This window comes from Penicillium vulpinum (assembly GCF_028829585.1).
Source record: "Penicillium vulpinum strain IBT 29486 chromosome Unknown utg000003l_segment0_segment0, whole genome shotgun sequence".
Lineage (NCBI taxonomy): Eukaryota > Fungi > Ascomycota > Eurotiomycetes > Eurotiales > Aspergillaceae > Penicillium > Penicillium vulpinum.
Window position 1 is genome coordinate 1,474,421 of NW_026643243.1, and position 13,009 is coordinate 1,487,429.

Genomic DNA, 13,009 nt, shown 5'->3' on the forward strand with positions numbered 1-13,009 from the left:
ACGGAAAATCACGCCAAAAATAGGGAATATGAGAGCATATGGTTCCACTTACTCCCCCCACACAAAGTGATTGAAATTTCGCGACAGCACGCCGGATCCCTCCAATCGCATTCATACTCAGTTTTCCGGTTATCCGATTGGCAACTATGACCCACCTTAGTGCATGTCTAATCTGAGCATAGAGGAAATACCTGTGGACGTGATTGGTATCGGGTATATGTACGCGAAGTCCCGCGGTTTTGGTATGAGTTGATGGTGGAAGCGAACGAAATGAACAAAGATCCGTATGTGGGAATCCAGGCGATGATAACATACTCATTTCTGTTTTGTTATTTTGTCTTGGAATTGGAAAAAAAAAATACCACAGTTCAGTTCAGTTCAACTTACACCCAGGCTGATCTCCACATAAGACCATATCACGATATTCTTGCTGTCTGTGTAGGTCTTCAGATCTCTGATATTGAAGGTGCGGATGATCTGAACCACGGTGACGAAAAATCCGAGGCCAGATAGGCAGGCTAGGAGGGCCTTTTGTTTGGCATGGAGCTGGAGTTTCCGTAGGACTAGCAGGGATAGTGCTATGATTATATGGTCTAATGCGATGCTTGTGCCTCCAAGGGCAAAGTAGAATGGTACGGTTTGGATGCAATGCCCCTCGAGAGAATCGTCCCATTGTTTTGCAACCTGTCTTATGTCAGATAACCCATTTCCCCTGAATAACGCGCACTGGAGAAGAGATAGCCGACCGGTATGCAGGAGACTGATATGAAGACGAAAATCAACTGGTTAATGACCCACATAACGATGGCGATAATTATGATTTTGCGATATTGCTCAATAACCCCCGCAATGCGCAGGTAAGATGTCAACAAGGCGGCTTTGAGGCCGAGGACATCGAGATAGTATATTGGACCGCTGACATATTGGATTTATGGAATGAACAAAGTTAGTGTGAGGCTTGAGTTCAAATAAGCTTGGTCTCGGATGCACACCTTGCTGAAAACAAAAGAAGGAATAGCATTCTCCTCAGGCAAATAGGCGGCGCCGAGTCCTTGGCTACATCGTGTCTCTGAATCAACATTCTATCACATTCCAAGGTTTTCAAACTCAGCATCTAAGCTTCTCTATTTAATAGATGATTCAGAGATCGACTCATGAACTACAGCGATTCCCGGGTATGCTAACTTCAACAGTAAACTCGTCAGTGCGGCATAGTCGTCAATCCACGGAAGACGTCTGTTGCTTATTCGCCCATAAAATCGCAGACATACGGCCAGGAGCGCTAGAATTGAGCACACCAAGCAGATCGCGATCATTTGCGGAATAACTGTGTTTAGATCGGTCCTGTGGAGATTATATACCCAGCCCATGATTTGATCCTTACGGGCAATTAGTGGGCAAACTCTGCAAGGGAATGTAGTGCTCTTATTCGTCATTATCAATTTATTACGGAGTATATGAAGACAGCATTCCGTGGGATTTTATAGTCGGGTGGGGCAGGGGGCTTATATTTGGCGTAATTAAGTTGCAGCGCTAGACTCACAAAACAACAGGGATATAAATTATTAGAATGTGTCGACTGTAGGTATATTTATATTTCAGAACATCGAGAGGGGAAAATCGGATATCTATTAGTTACTAGCCAAAAAAAAAAAGTGAGCCCCTGAATATATGCAACTAGTACGGACCATGTGTTCTCCAATATATAAACCACAACCTAAGGATCTTGGAATGTTCCAAGCTTCCAGGATTGGATAGGTGGGGGGAACGGCATAAGTGGCTCGTTCTAGCCAATGAGTCCTAACAACATTGTTTTCCCGTAGTAGGGCTAGAGTGTGCATTAGCTGCATATTGCCAGCATCAATAGTGTGGGGTTTTCCATGTTCTAAATAGCCCCTGACTTCTAGCCTTTTCGTGCATAACTCCGGAATATTTAAGAGACGCACCTGATAAACTTGCATGAGGCCAACCATGTTTTTCTGCGCATTCTTCATTGCCTCACTGTTGGCAGTCCTGCCTCAGGCTTCAGCCTCGGCTACATGCCGTTGCTTTCCCGGTGATGCTTGTTGGCCCACCGAGAATGAATGGTCTCAATTGAACAAGACCATCGATGGCCGACTAGTGAAGACCGTGCCTCTCGGCACCCCTTGCCATGCGCCGACCTACAATTCCGAGGCCTGTGCAGTCTTAAAGGATGGATGGCTACTTCCCGAGGAGCAGTATGCAGCTTTCCATACAGAATAACACGCAAGGCCCAGTACTGACTAAATTTCTGACAGCTATGAATCGTCTTCCTCAGTTATGGCGCCGTTTTTTGCCGATGGTGCTTGTGATCCATTCCACCCCATCTCAAAGCCCTGCACACTGGGCAACTATGTGCGCTACAGCGTGAATGTCACCAGCCCGGCCCAGATCTCCAATGCTGTAAAGTTCGCAACAAAACACAATATTCGTCTCGTCATCCGTAATACCGGCCACGACTACAATGGCCGATCCACTGGTGCCGGAGCCCTTGCAATCTGGACTCACCACTTGAAGGATCTGTCAATCGGCTCGTACAGCGATAAGTACTACTCCGGAAAGGCCATTATCATGGGCGCTGGAATCCAGGGCTACGAGGCCTACGAGATCGCCGACGAGACCGGCTACCAGGTTGTTGGCGGCGAATGTCCCACCGTTGGTCTTGCCGGCGGATACACCCAAGGAGGTGGTCACTCCGCACTTAGCTCCCGCTATGGCCTGGGCGCCGACCAAGTCCTGAAATGGGAGGTCATCGACGGCCAGGGCAATTTCATCACTGCTACCCGCGATAACGAGTACTCCGATATATTCTGGGCTCTTAGTGGTGGTGGTGCTGGCACTTACGGTATCGTCTGGTCCATGACCTCGAAGGCACACCCCGGAACTCCTGTCTCTGGCCTGAACCTCACCTATACGAACGAGGGTATTTCGCAAGATACCTTTTTCAATACTATCGAGACTTTCCATTCCGAGCTTCCTGCTATCGTGGACGCAGGTGCTATGAGCATCTGGTACTTCACAAATACCAGCTTTTCTATTTCTCCAATCACTGCCCCCAACATCCCTGTCGCTGACCTAGTGGCGCTTCTCAAACCTTTCACTGACAGCCTCGACAAACTCGGTATCAAGTACAATATAGTCGCTAAGCAATATGATAGCTACTACAGCCAGTTCAAGGATATGCAAGGCGTCATCGAGGTCGGCACTGCCCAGTATGGAGGCTGGCTGGTCCCAAGATCGGTCGTTCAGAACAACAACCATGCCCTGATGACTGCCTACCGTGAGATCACCGAGTCCGGCGGTACCTTCATCGGCGTCGGCCTCAACGTCTCTCGCAAGGTTTCCGGAGACGTCAGCAATGCGGTGCTCCCTGCTTGGCGCGATGCCCTGATTGATACCACTTTGACGACCCCTTGGGAGTGGGATAATCCTGCTCTTATGTTGGAGCGCCAGCGCCAAATGACCGAGGATTTTATTCCTAAACTGACTGCGCTTTCTCCCAACTCTGGTGCTTATATGAATGAGGCATGTGGACTTCTATCTAGCCCTAGCTTCCTTCATTGTTATGTACATATGCTTATCGTTTTGACAGGGTGACTTCCAACAGCCTAACTTCAAGGAGGTCTTTTATGGTACCAACTATGATGCCTTGCGCAAGATCAAGGTCAAGTATGATCCGAAGGATATCTTCTACGCCAGAACTGCTGTTGGGTCTGATGAGTGGACCGAGAGTGAGGATGGCCGCTTGTGTAAAGCGACCTAGGAAGAACCCAATTTGGTCGAATGGGGTACTATATAATACATAACAAGTTCAAGGCCTATTATTTAACTATGGGCCAGATAAATTGCGGTGTGTTGTAAGGTGTGATTAAAGAATATTTGAAAGCCAACTACCACTAGTCAAGATGGAAAATTTTTAGATTGCCGTCAAAAGCATCTATATATTTCTACTATACTTGGTGAGATGATTGCGAAGAACCTCATATATCAAATCGTAAGGGACATAATCTATTCAATGAGTCTGTTATATAACAAGAAATTTGGGCCAACAATGAGACCATATGTTCAAGATGAAAATACCAACATGTAGAGGGAGCATTATCTTGAGTGGACAATATTGAAAAGCCATCATAGAAAAAGCAACCACCTATGTAACGTCGCGATCCACCATGAATATAATATGTAAGCATAATCACGTTACGACGAAAAGAGTCTCAAAAGGAAATGGCATTAAAACACTCGCCATTCACAGGATTGCGCCTAGAAACCTTGTGAGGTTGCTGTGGGTTCTTAGGCAAGAGTATGGATTCCAGATGATCCATCTCCATGATCATGATCAACACAAGGTTTCTGTAAAGGGAAAGGTATAAGAAAGAAAAACAGAAAAACAGAATACTGCCCGGAATGGTCTTCATACTATTGTGTGTGTGTGTGTGTGTGTGTGTGTGTGTGTGTGTGTGGATGTGTGGGAATTTCACATAGTGGTGGTGTGGTGATAGTGGCGGTGAGACTGGCTGAACAGTATGGCGAGGTATGTGATACCCTTCAAGGCCAGATTTGCCACAGACATACATGCCAAGAACTGTCATGGGACCCCATCTGAAAGCAAAAGTTAAGATCGGCGCGAATGATCGTGAGTGCGGCCTCTGGGTGGACGTGCATTTGCTCACGCGGGGAAGCTTCCGTGGGGGTTCGTTCCGTGGGGTTGAGAGAGAGATGGCCGTCATCTGAGAATTTCTGAAGAACAAAGGTTCGGCGAGAGGCTGACGAGCTGTAATGGCAAACAAATCTTTCAGAAATCACTGAATAACGGCTCGTACTTCTTCTTCAGATCCTCCGTGTAAATGTTCATGTTTCTGAGGTCTGGAGGGTCCGGGTATTCTTCAAAGTTACCCGTGTCCGCCGGATGGGATAAGCGGGGGATTATAGGGCCTTTTACCCGGCGATAAAACAAATCATCCCAAATGACATCTTGGAAAAATGGATGGGACTTGACTCGGGTCGAGCCACCAGAGATGTGGCCCAGTCGCTGCGATGGATTTGTTTTACAGAGTAGGGAGACGATGTTCTGTGCTGCAGGCGGCATATTCGGTGGGAAGCGCAGACGACCTTCGATGATCTGCTCGTAGATACGCATAGGGTTCTGATCCCAGAAAGGAGGCTGTCCGATCAGGAATTCGTAGATCAAAATTCCAAGAGCCCACCAGTCCACTGCAAGTCCATGGCCGCTGTTTTGAATGACCTCCGGGGCTAAGTATTCCGGTGTACCACATAATGTGTATGTTTCGCGGTTATCGACTTGCTTCGCAAACCCGAAGTCAACAAGTTTGATGTGGCCCTCGGCATCCAACAGGATATTCTCCGGTTTGAGATCTCGGTAGGCAACTCCATGTACGTCGTGCAGGAACTCGATTGTCATTGTTATTTCGGCGGCATAAAACCTCGAGGTTTCTTCGTTAAAGCGTCGCTGCCGTCGTAGATACGTAAATATCTCGCCTCCAGGACAATAGTCCAGCTAGTAATGTGTTAATTCCCTGTGATCAACCACAATCTATTAGAAAGGAAAGAGAAAAAAAAGCGCCATACCAACATGTAAAGACACTTGTCATCCGAGAATGATGCGATTAGGGTGGTGATGAAAGGATGGTCAATGACCGCTGCGAGTGCCTTGCGCTCATTGCGCACATGTTCCACTTGCTTGAGTTTGATCACTTTCCAGTCGCAATCAGCACGAGTTATCCCTCGCCACGCGCAACGTTAGACAAAGTGGCGCTTACCGTCCGCCTTTCGAAGAATTTTCAACGCATAGACTTTGTCCATGTCCTTTTGATCCTTTAACCTTGCGAGCCATACCCGAGCGAAAGTGCCTATACGACGAAAAAAAAACATGAACAGTCAGACGCGACTCGTGGAAGAGAAATATGAGTTAGGCCACGCGCTGACCGGTTCCAAGAGTCTTGACGAGCACAAAATCGTTCACATGCAGACTCCCCGACGAGATGCATAGTTGTTTCTCATCCTGGCGCTCGGTGATGATGAAAGGGTTCGAAGATCGCGGAGAATGGCGGAGAGCCTCGGCGAGCTGCTTCTCCTTGTGATGCAGGGTACCATTTATCTTGGAAAAGACCATGGTTCCTGCCGCCTCATTTGGCGAATGTTGCACTGCTCCGGTTGCCATTAGAATGGTCAAAGATCATATCGCGGTTAAAGAAGAAAAAAAAAGTGTATGGAGATCCCATTAGCGCGCGACCAATCGGCAACACAGGTTTGATCCCGAGTTTCAGATCTCAAAGAACATTGAGATTCGAGGGTTTTAAATAGTTTGGGGTTTTATGGGAAAAAAATCGCGGGGCAAAGAGTTGCAAAAAGAAGTTCTACCTCTGACGTATCTACTATGGGGGCGGGGCTGAACGGGAAGAAACGGTGATAAATCGGATTCTGAGTAAGCTCTTAGCTTAGATTTGATCCGAATCTATATATAAGCTCCCTTTATTGTACACCGAAAATAAGAATGGGATTCGATTCAGAGGCCAGTGACTCGATCCAGTCACATGACCATTATCTGTCCTGGTTACGTTTTGGTACACATCTATTAAAATGATGTCTCTTCAAGGATGACTGGTAGCGGACGAAAAGGTGTGAAATCAGTGGTCGTAGTAAATTAGGTGGCAATCAGGACTTCGAGTTTAGGATCAAACCAACAATCAAGCTGACCATGTTAGTAAGAACAATCCGAAAAATCCAATGCGGAAACCTACCCATAAAGCCCAAGAACTTCGCCGAAAATCAGGATAAGAATCATTCCCACATAGACCCGAGACTGTTGCATGTATGCTCGAACACCCTAGGAATAGCTGTTAGGGCTCAATAATTCTTTCATGTTGCGGCGCATATAGGGTCCTTACTGCATCGCCCACAATTCCAATTGTATAACCAGCAGCCACACCTGTAAGACCAACTGACATTCCAGCAGCAAGGTGCATGAAACCTCTGCGCAGTGTCAGTTTATATCAAGCTCCACATCCACCCAATTCAAAACGTACGTGTACAAGCTCATGTTCGTTGTTGGGCCCACTGCTTGCGCAATGAGCACGGCGATAACGAGACCGTAAACTGCAATGATACCGGACATAACAACGGGAATGAGAGACTGTAGCCATGAACTCAGTTAGTTACCGTCATGCTTGTCATGGAACCAGCGAACCTGGATAAATTGGTTCTTACCTTCATGATAAGATCAGCCCTATATGTTCCGACGCCTGCAATTCCAATGCCAGACTTTGCTGTACCATAGGCTGCTCCTGCCGCTGTGAGATTGTAAGCTGTTTATCCGAATACCTAGAACCTATAGAGATAGCTCCATCCACGCGAGGTATTTCACGTACACCCGAAGATCATCTGCAAGCAACTGTTAGTGTACTGTCGAATCGGAATGAGAATATGATGAACTCACTGCAGCGGCAATGCCGGCCTATTACAAGAAGCCTGTTAGTCAATCAATCACAATGTTCACGGGACCTTGAACTCACGAAGGAGAAGAAGGGAGCGAACTTGGGCGCAAGTTCACTTTCTGCCATATTGATGTTGGAGCAAGACTAATCTTGCAAATCACATAGAAGAAATATAAGAAGGAAATGGGAGCTGTTTGATGCAAGATCAAAGACAGGAAGAAGTTCAGGCTGTTGATCGGTTTCGGGGCTTTGGGGTGTTCCACATGGCCACTTCGCCCGCCGTAGTCCACGCCATTATCTGGTCTGGGCGGTGACGATACCGTACCTTTTGTATTCAATTCTGAACTATCCTGAACGCTTTATCGCTGGCAGATTAGGAGTCTTTGTATTGAAATTACTATACCGGCCTCGCCGTCACCTTCGCCATCCTCGTTCTCCTGGCCCCCCAGTTTATTACTGCATTTTCAACATCCAACTACCACCCCCACCTTCAACAACTCTCCTACCTTTACTATTCACCTTAAATATTGGGGGATGCTGAGGGCATGAGATAGAAAGGAGCCCTGTTGCGCTCACAGCTCCTAGCGCTTTTCCATTAATACCGTTTGATATCACCTTTAGATTCCCCATCCAAACTGAGGGGAGTTATGGAATATTGAGTCCCATCAGTGCTTTGAGACAATCTATTATTTCTTTCGAGGTCATTGCCTACGGAATTTTTTTCCCTCGTTCCACCTCTATCGTTTCTCCCGTTGTCTACGATCTTGAACAGACCTCTTGCGACGCCCTGAACGCTCTCCACGATCAACCCGGATACCCCTTTCGCCTCTTTCGCACCCCAGCATACATATACCTTGCGTATCTGATAAACCCACCGCTCTTCGTTCTTGATCGCTGAGAATTCGTGAAAATGGCGGATTTGGGGGGCCAGCGTAGCCGGAATTACCGGCCTCACGGACCCGCCTCGTCCACGCAGCGGGATGCAGCGTATTCTGACATCTTTGGAAGCGCACCGCCTGCAGGACGCTCCCATACGATGAATTCGCAGACTCCGCAATTCTCCCAAGGTCGCGCTCATACCATGTCGTCGCATGTCGCACAACCCCAATTTCAGAGACCGCCGCCTCCGCCAACACGGCAAATGCCAAATGGACACGGACCGCCATCGGCACCACCAAATGGATATCATCCACCCCCATCGCCAGGGCAGTACCAGGCCTATAACCCAGCAGTCTCAGCAACAATGTCTTCACATCAACCTCCTCGACCCAACCCTGGTAGCCAACACATCCAACAACGCTTTGCTTCCTATCCTCGACCTCAACGCCTCGAGTCAAGACCAAGCCCTGCTCCGCAATACCCAGAACCTAGGGATTTCAATCGCCCTATGCCTCCTCCTGCACTGAATTCCGATTCATCCCGGTCAAGATCAATGGCAAAACTAAGCGGGCCGCCTTACCAGACCCCGCCAAGCAACTTCAATCACACCTCTGCCACTGCCTCTCGCCGTGAACAGTATCATTCTGGAGCCCAGGTTACTCAGCTCGGTCGTCCTGTCCCAGAAAAGCATGCGAACGAACGAGCTATGTCTATGACTTCCTGGTCATCAGATCGGGATCCGCACATCATGAATAGCGGGAGGTCAATTCCACACCGCAGACCTCCGTCAGGTCACGATCAGCAAATTCCAATAAGACAGGACTCTATGATGCATATGCAGGCCAGTCCCGATGAGTTTGTTACATCTCGCCAGCCAAGCGATTCATCGCAAAGATCTCGGACTATGTCCATGGCCTCCACCGTTGCGCCCGATCGGACGATGAGCGTTCAAAGCCAAGCCACGCAAAGCTCTTCTGGGAAAGTTACCCTTGTTTCTAGGGATTCGCAGAGAAAAGTTCCGGTGGTCTATCCTGCTATGCTTTCTCTTGTTGCTGAGATTTTCAGAGAGAAGATTTCACTCGGCGAACGACAGAAGAATGGCCTTTCGTATCAGAATGCGTTTTCGGGTACTGATTCGGTGGACTTGATCGGCTCCATTATCAGAACCAACGACCGCAACCTCGCTCTTTTGCTCGGTCGTGCGCTAGATGCTCAGAAATTCTTCCACGATGTCACATATGATCACCGTCTTCGAGACGCACCCGGAGAGGTCTATCAGTTTAAGGAAACAATGGGGGAAGACAAGTCGACAATCGAGGTTAATGGGGTCTTTACTCTTCTTACTGAATGTTATTCTCCCACGTGCAACCGGGACACTCTCTGCTATTCTATTGCTTGTCCACGACGACTCGAGCAACAAGCCAGGTTGAATCTGAAACCTCAGCCGGTACTGGGAACATCGGAATCCAAAACCGCTCTGCCCCCCGATGATGATGACGACAATGATAACCAAAAGCTGTGGATTAGTACGGTGTCGAAGGAGGTATCGGACTCTGTTGACGATCACGAGAAGAAACGGCAGGAAGTTATCTTCGAACTCATGTACACGGAACGTGATTTCGTCAAGGACCTAGAATATCTGCGGGATTTCTGGATGCGACCATTGCGTGCTGCTGGAACAACTACCCACTCGCCAATTCCGGAACACCGGCGGGAGAAGTTCATCCGAACTGTCTTTGGCAACTGTTTAGAGGTCCTTAAGGTCAATAGCGCTCTTTGTGAAGCCCTGAATGCTCGACAAAAGGAGAGTCAAGTTGTCCAAACCATTGGCGACATCTTCTGTCAACATGTCCCTAATTTCGACCCTTTCATCAAATATGGTGCCAACCAACTTTACGGAAAGTACGAGTTTGAGAAGGAGAAAGCATCCAACCCAGCCTTTGCCAAATTTGTCGAAGACACGGAACGTCTCAAGGAATCTCGCAAACTGGAGCTGAATGGTTACCTGACGAAGCCTACAACCCGTCTTGCAAGATACCCACTTTTGCTTGAAGGTGTTTACAAAAACAGTGCAGATGGCAACCCTGACAAAGAAGATATTCCAAAGGCCATTAAGCTGATCAAGGACTTCCTTTCGCGTGTCAATGCCGAAAGTGGAAAAGCGGAGAACCATTTCAACTTGGTCCAATTGAACGCTGCGCTGAAGTTCAACTCTGCGGATTATGTCGATTTGAAACTTACAGAGGAAAATCGACAAATGCTAATGAAGATGTCATTCAAGAAGACCACAGCTGACAGCTCCGATGTTACTGCGTATCTCTTCGACCATGCTGTCCTGCTCGTTCGTGTCAAAACGGTGAATAAGCGTGAAGAATCTCGAGTTTACAGGAAACCCATTCCTTTGGAACTGTTAGTAATCGCTCAGATGGAAGAGGTTATCCCACGTCTTGGTATTGCCAAAAGACCTTCATCCAGTCTCCTGTCCAACAAGGCGGTCATCAACAATCCCCCTCCTGCCAAAGATGGTGGACTGCCGATCACATTCAGGCATCTAGGCAAAGGCGGTTACGAGCAGACTCTCTATGCCACAAGCAGCGCCACACGACGGAAGTTTATCGAAGCGGTAGAGCAACAACAACACAAACTGTGGGAGCGGAACAGCAATTTCTACAACAAGACGATCCTGAGCGAAGGCTTCTTTGCGGCGGTCAACAGGATCAACTGTCTTGTTCCGATTGGTAAGTGGAAATGTTTCTTATCAGGCTCTAGTCTCACTCGCTAACTTCTGCTATCAGATGGAGGCCGGAAGTTAGTCTACGGGACTGATAATGGCATATTTGTCTCTGAACGCTGGCCCAAAGATAAAACAGCAAAACCAAGAAAGGTTATAGAAGCTACCCAAGTCACGCAAATCGATACTCTAGAAGAGTATCAACTGCTTTTGGTTTTAGCAAACAAAACGCTTTCCTCTTACCCCATGGAAGCTCTCGATCTCGCCGAGGGCCAGAACAGCATGGCAAAACGGCCCAAGAAAATTCAAGGCCATGCCAACTTTTTCAAGGCAGGCATTGGTCTCGGTCGTCATCTTGTTTGTTCAGTCAAGACATCGGCGCTATCAAGCACAATCAAGGTCTACGAGCCGATGGACAATCTGGCAAAGGGGAAGAAGAAGTCTGCTGTCAGCAAAATGTTCCAGGGTGGCCAAGATACTCTCAAGCCATTCAAGGTTCGTGTCTTCTCTTGCATGTTTGTGGTTCACTTCACACTAACACCTCCATTCAGGAATATTATATCCCTGCCGAGTCTTCTTCCATTCACTTCCTGCGCTCTACTCTGTGCGTTGGTTGTGCACGTGGCTTTGAAGTGGTCAGTCTAGAAACAACGGAGACGCAATCTCTCCTTGACCAGGCCGACACATCCCTTGATTTTGTGGCACGAAAGGAAAATGTCAAACCCATTCATATCGAGCGTATGAATGGCGAGTTCCTACTCAACTACAGCGATTTCTCATTCTTTGTCAACCGCAACGGGTGGCGAGCCCGTCCGGACTGGAGGATCGCCTGGGAGGGCAACCCAAACTCATTCGCGCTGTCCTACCCTTACATCCTGGCGTTCGAACCTAACTTTGTTGAAATTCGACACGTTGAAACAAGTGAATTGACACACCTTATGACCGGCAAGAACATTCGCATGTTACACAGTTCCACTCGCGAGGTATGTTACTTCTAGGTTTTTCCCCCTGGGTTTCCTCAGGTATCTTACCGATCAAGCGCTGACTGATTTTGGTAGATTATCTACGCCTATGAAGATGACCGTGGCTATGACACTGTTGCCAGTTTAGATTTCTGGACTAACAAGCCACAGGCAGCAGCCGTCTAATGTCCGACGGGTTCATGCTACAATGAAACCCTGCTTGACATCCCCGCTTTGATGCTGTCACCCGCATCTCTCTTCCCATAGAGCATTAGGGACACATCTCCCTCAAACTCTCAATAACACCCACCCTTGACGGTAGGTGTCATTCCAGCACACTTGCAAAGTCGTTGCTGTATGTACTGTGTTCAATGTTGTCTCTACAACAGTTCAGGCGATCATTCACATCTACTTCTCAAACACCAATCCATCCCCTTCCTCGACAACAATTACAACAAATCGGGGGGTTTTCCCGTCTTTTCTACGCAATGTACAATGGAGCGCAAATACCACTTCTTGCGTTTCTTTTTTCACTTCTTGCTGATTGCATTTTCTCCTCCTTCTTCTTTTAAAATTTTTTACCCTTCTTTACCCCTTTCTATCTCCTGACGGCTCTGTTTCCCGTCCACATGGCCATATTCTGGAGATGTCTTCTACTTGTATCGTTTTGAGTTCAAGGCATTTTTGTCTGTTATACTTAGCAATTTCATTCATGTGAATGGGACTATTGCATTCCAAATGAGAAGAATTGCAGTAGACCTAAGCTTAGTTCGTTAATGTGGTTAAATCCATTATGGACATTCGGTCTTCATTCATAGTATTCTCGTATTTTCTCATGAGGTTGGCGAGAATGAAAATAAAAAGCGTGCAGAAACGAGATATTGAACCTCAATAGTATATCTCTCCATGTTAGTTGTTCGAAGGTCGATGATTATGTAGTCCATGTTCAGCGAGAAATTCATAGT

At 47.5% G+C, this 13,009-nt stretch overlaps 4 protein-coding genes across 4 annotated transcripts; 2 read left to right on the forward strand and 2 right to left on the reverse strand.

Moving 5' to 3' along the window:
- Positions 1 to 1,971: 1,971 nt before the first annotated feature.
- N7479_005668 (FAD-binding oxidoreductase) lies at positions 1,972 to 3,784 on the forward strand (the record flags this gene model as incomplete). Its single annotated transcript, XM_057253364.1, has 3 exons — positions 1,972 to 2,219; positions 2,280 to 3,588; positions 3,614 to 3,784. The coding sequence occupies 3 exons, from the start codon at positions 1,972 to 1,974 to the stop codon at positions 3,782 to 3,784; spliced, it is 1,728 nt and encodes a 575-aa protein (XP_057107226.1).
- Positions 3,785 to 5,607: 1,823 nt separating this feature from the next.
- Positions 5,608 to 6,199, reverse strand: N7479_005669 (uncharacterized protein; the record flags this gene model as incomplete). The annotated part of the gene is made up of 3 exons (XM_057253365.1): positions 5,608 to 5,732; positions 5,799 to 5,888; positions 5,965 to 6,199. Coding segments are annotated over 3 exons (450 nt in total), but the record flags the coding sequence as incomplete, so codon positions are not given.
- Positions 6,200 to 6,693: 494 nt separating this feature from the next.
- N7479_005670 (V-type proton ATPase proteolipid subunit) lies at positions 6,694 to 7,598 on the reverse strand (the record flags this gene model as incomplete). Its single annotated transcript, XM_057253366.1, has 8 exons — positions 6,694 to 6,730; positions 6,780 to 6,865; positions 6,927 to 7,011; positions 7,065 to 7,171; positions 7,246 to 7,328; positions 7,407 to 7,419; positions 7,475 to 7,492; positions 7,551 to 7,598. The coding sequence occupies 8 exons, from the start codon at positions 7,596 to 7,598 to the stop codon at positions 6,694 to 6,696; spliced, it is 477 nt and encodes a 158-aa protein (XP_057107228.1).
- Positions 7,599 to 8,382: 784 nt separating this feature from the next.
- On the forward strand, positions 8,383 to 12,230 carry rom2 (putative Rho guanyl nucleotide exchange factor (Rom2); the record flags this gene model as incomplete). Its single annotated transcript, XM_057253367.1, has 4 exons — positions 8,383 to 11,089; positions 11,147 to 11,577; positions 11,634 to 12,065; positions 12,141 to 12,230. 4 exons carry the CDS (start codon positions 8,383 to 8,385, stop codon positions 12,228 to 12,230), a joined length of 3,660 nt encoding a protein of 1,219 aa, XP_057107229.1.
- Between the last annotated feature and the right edge of the window lie 779 nt (positions 12,231 to 13,009).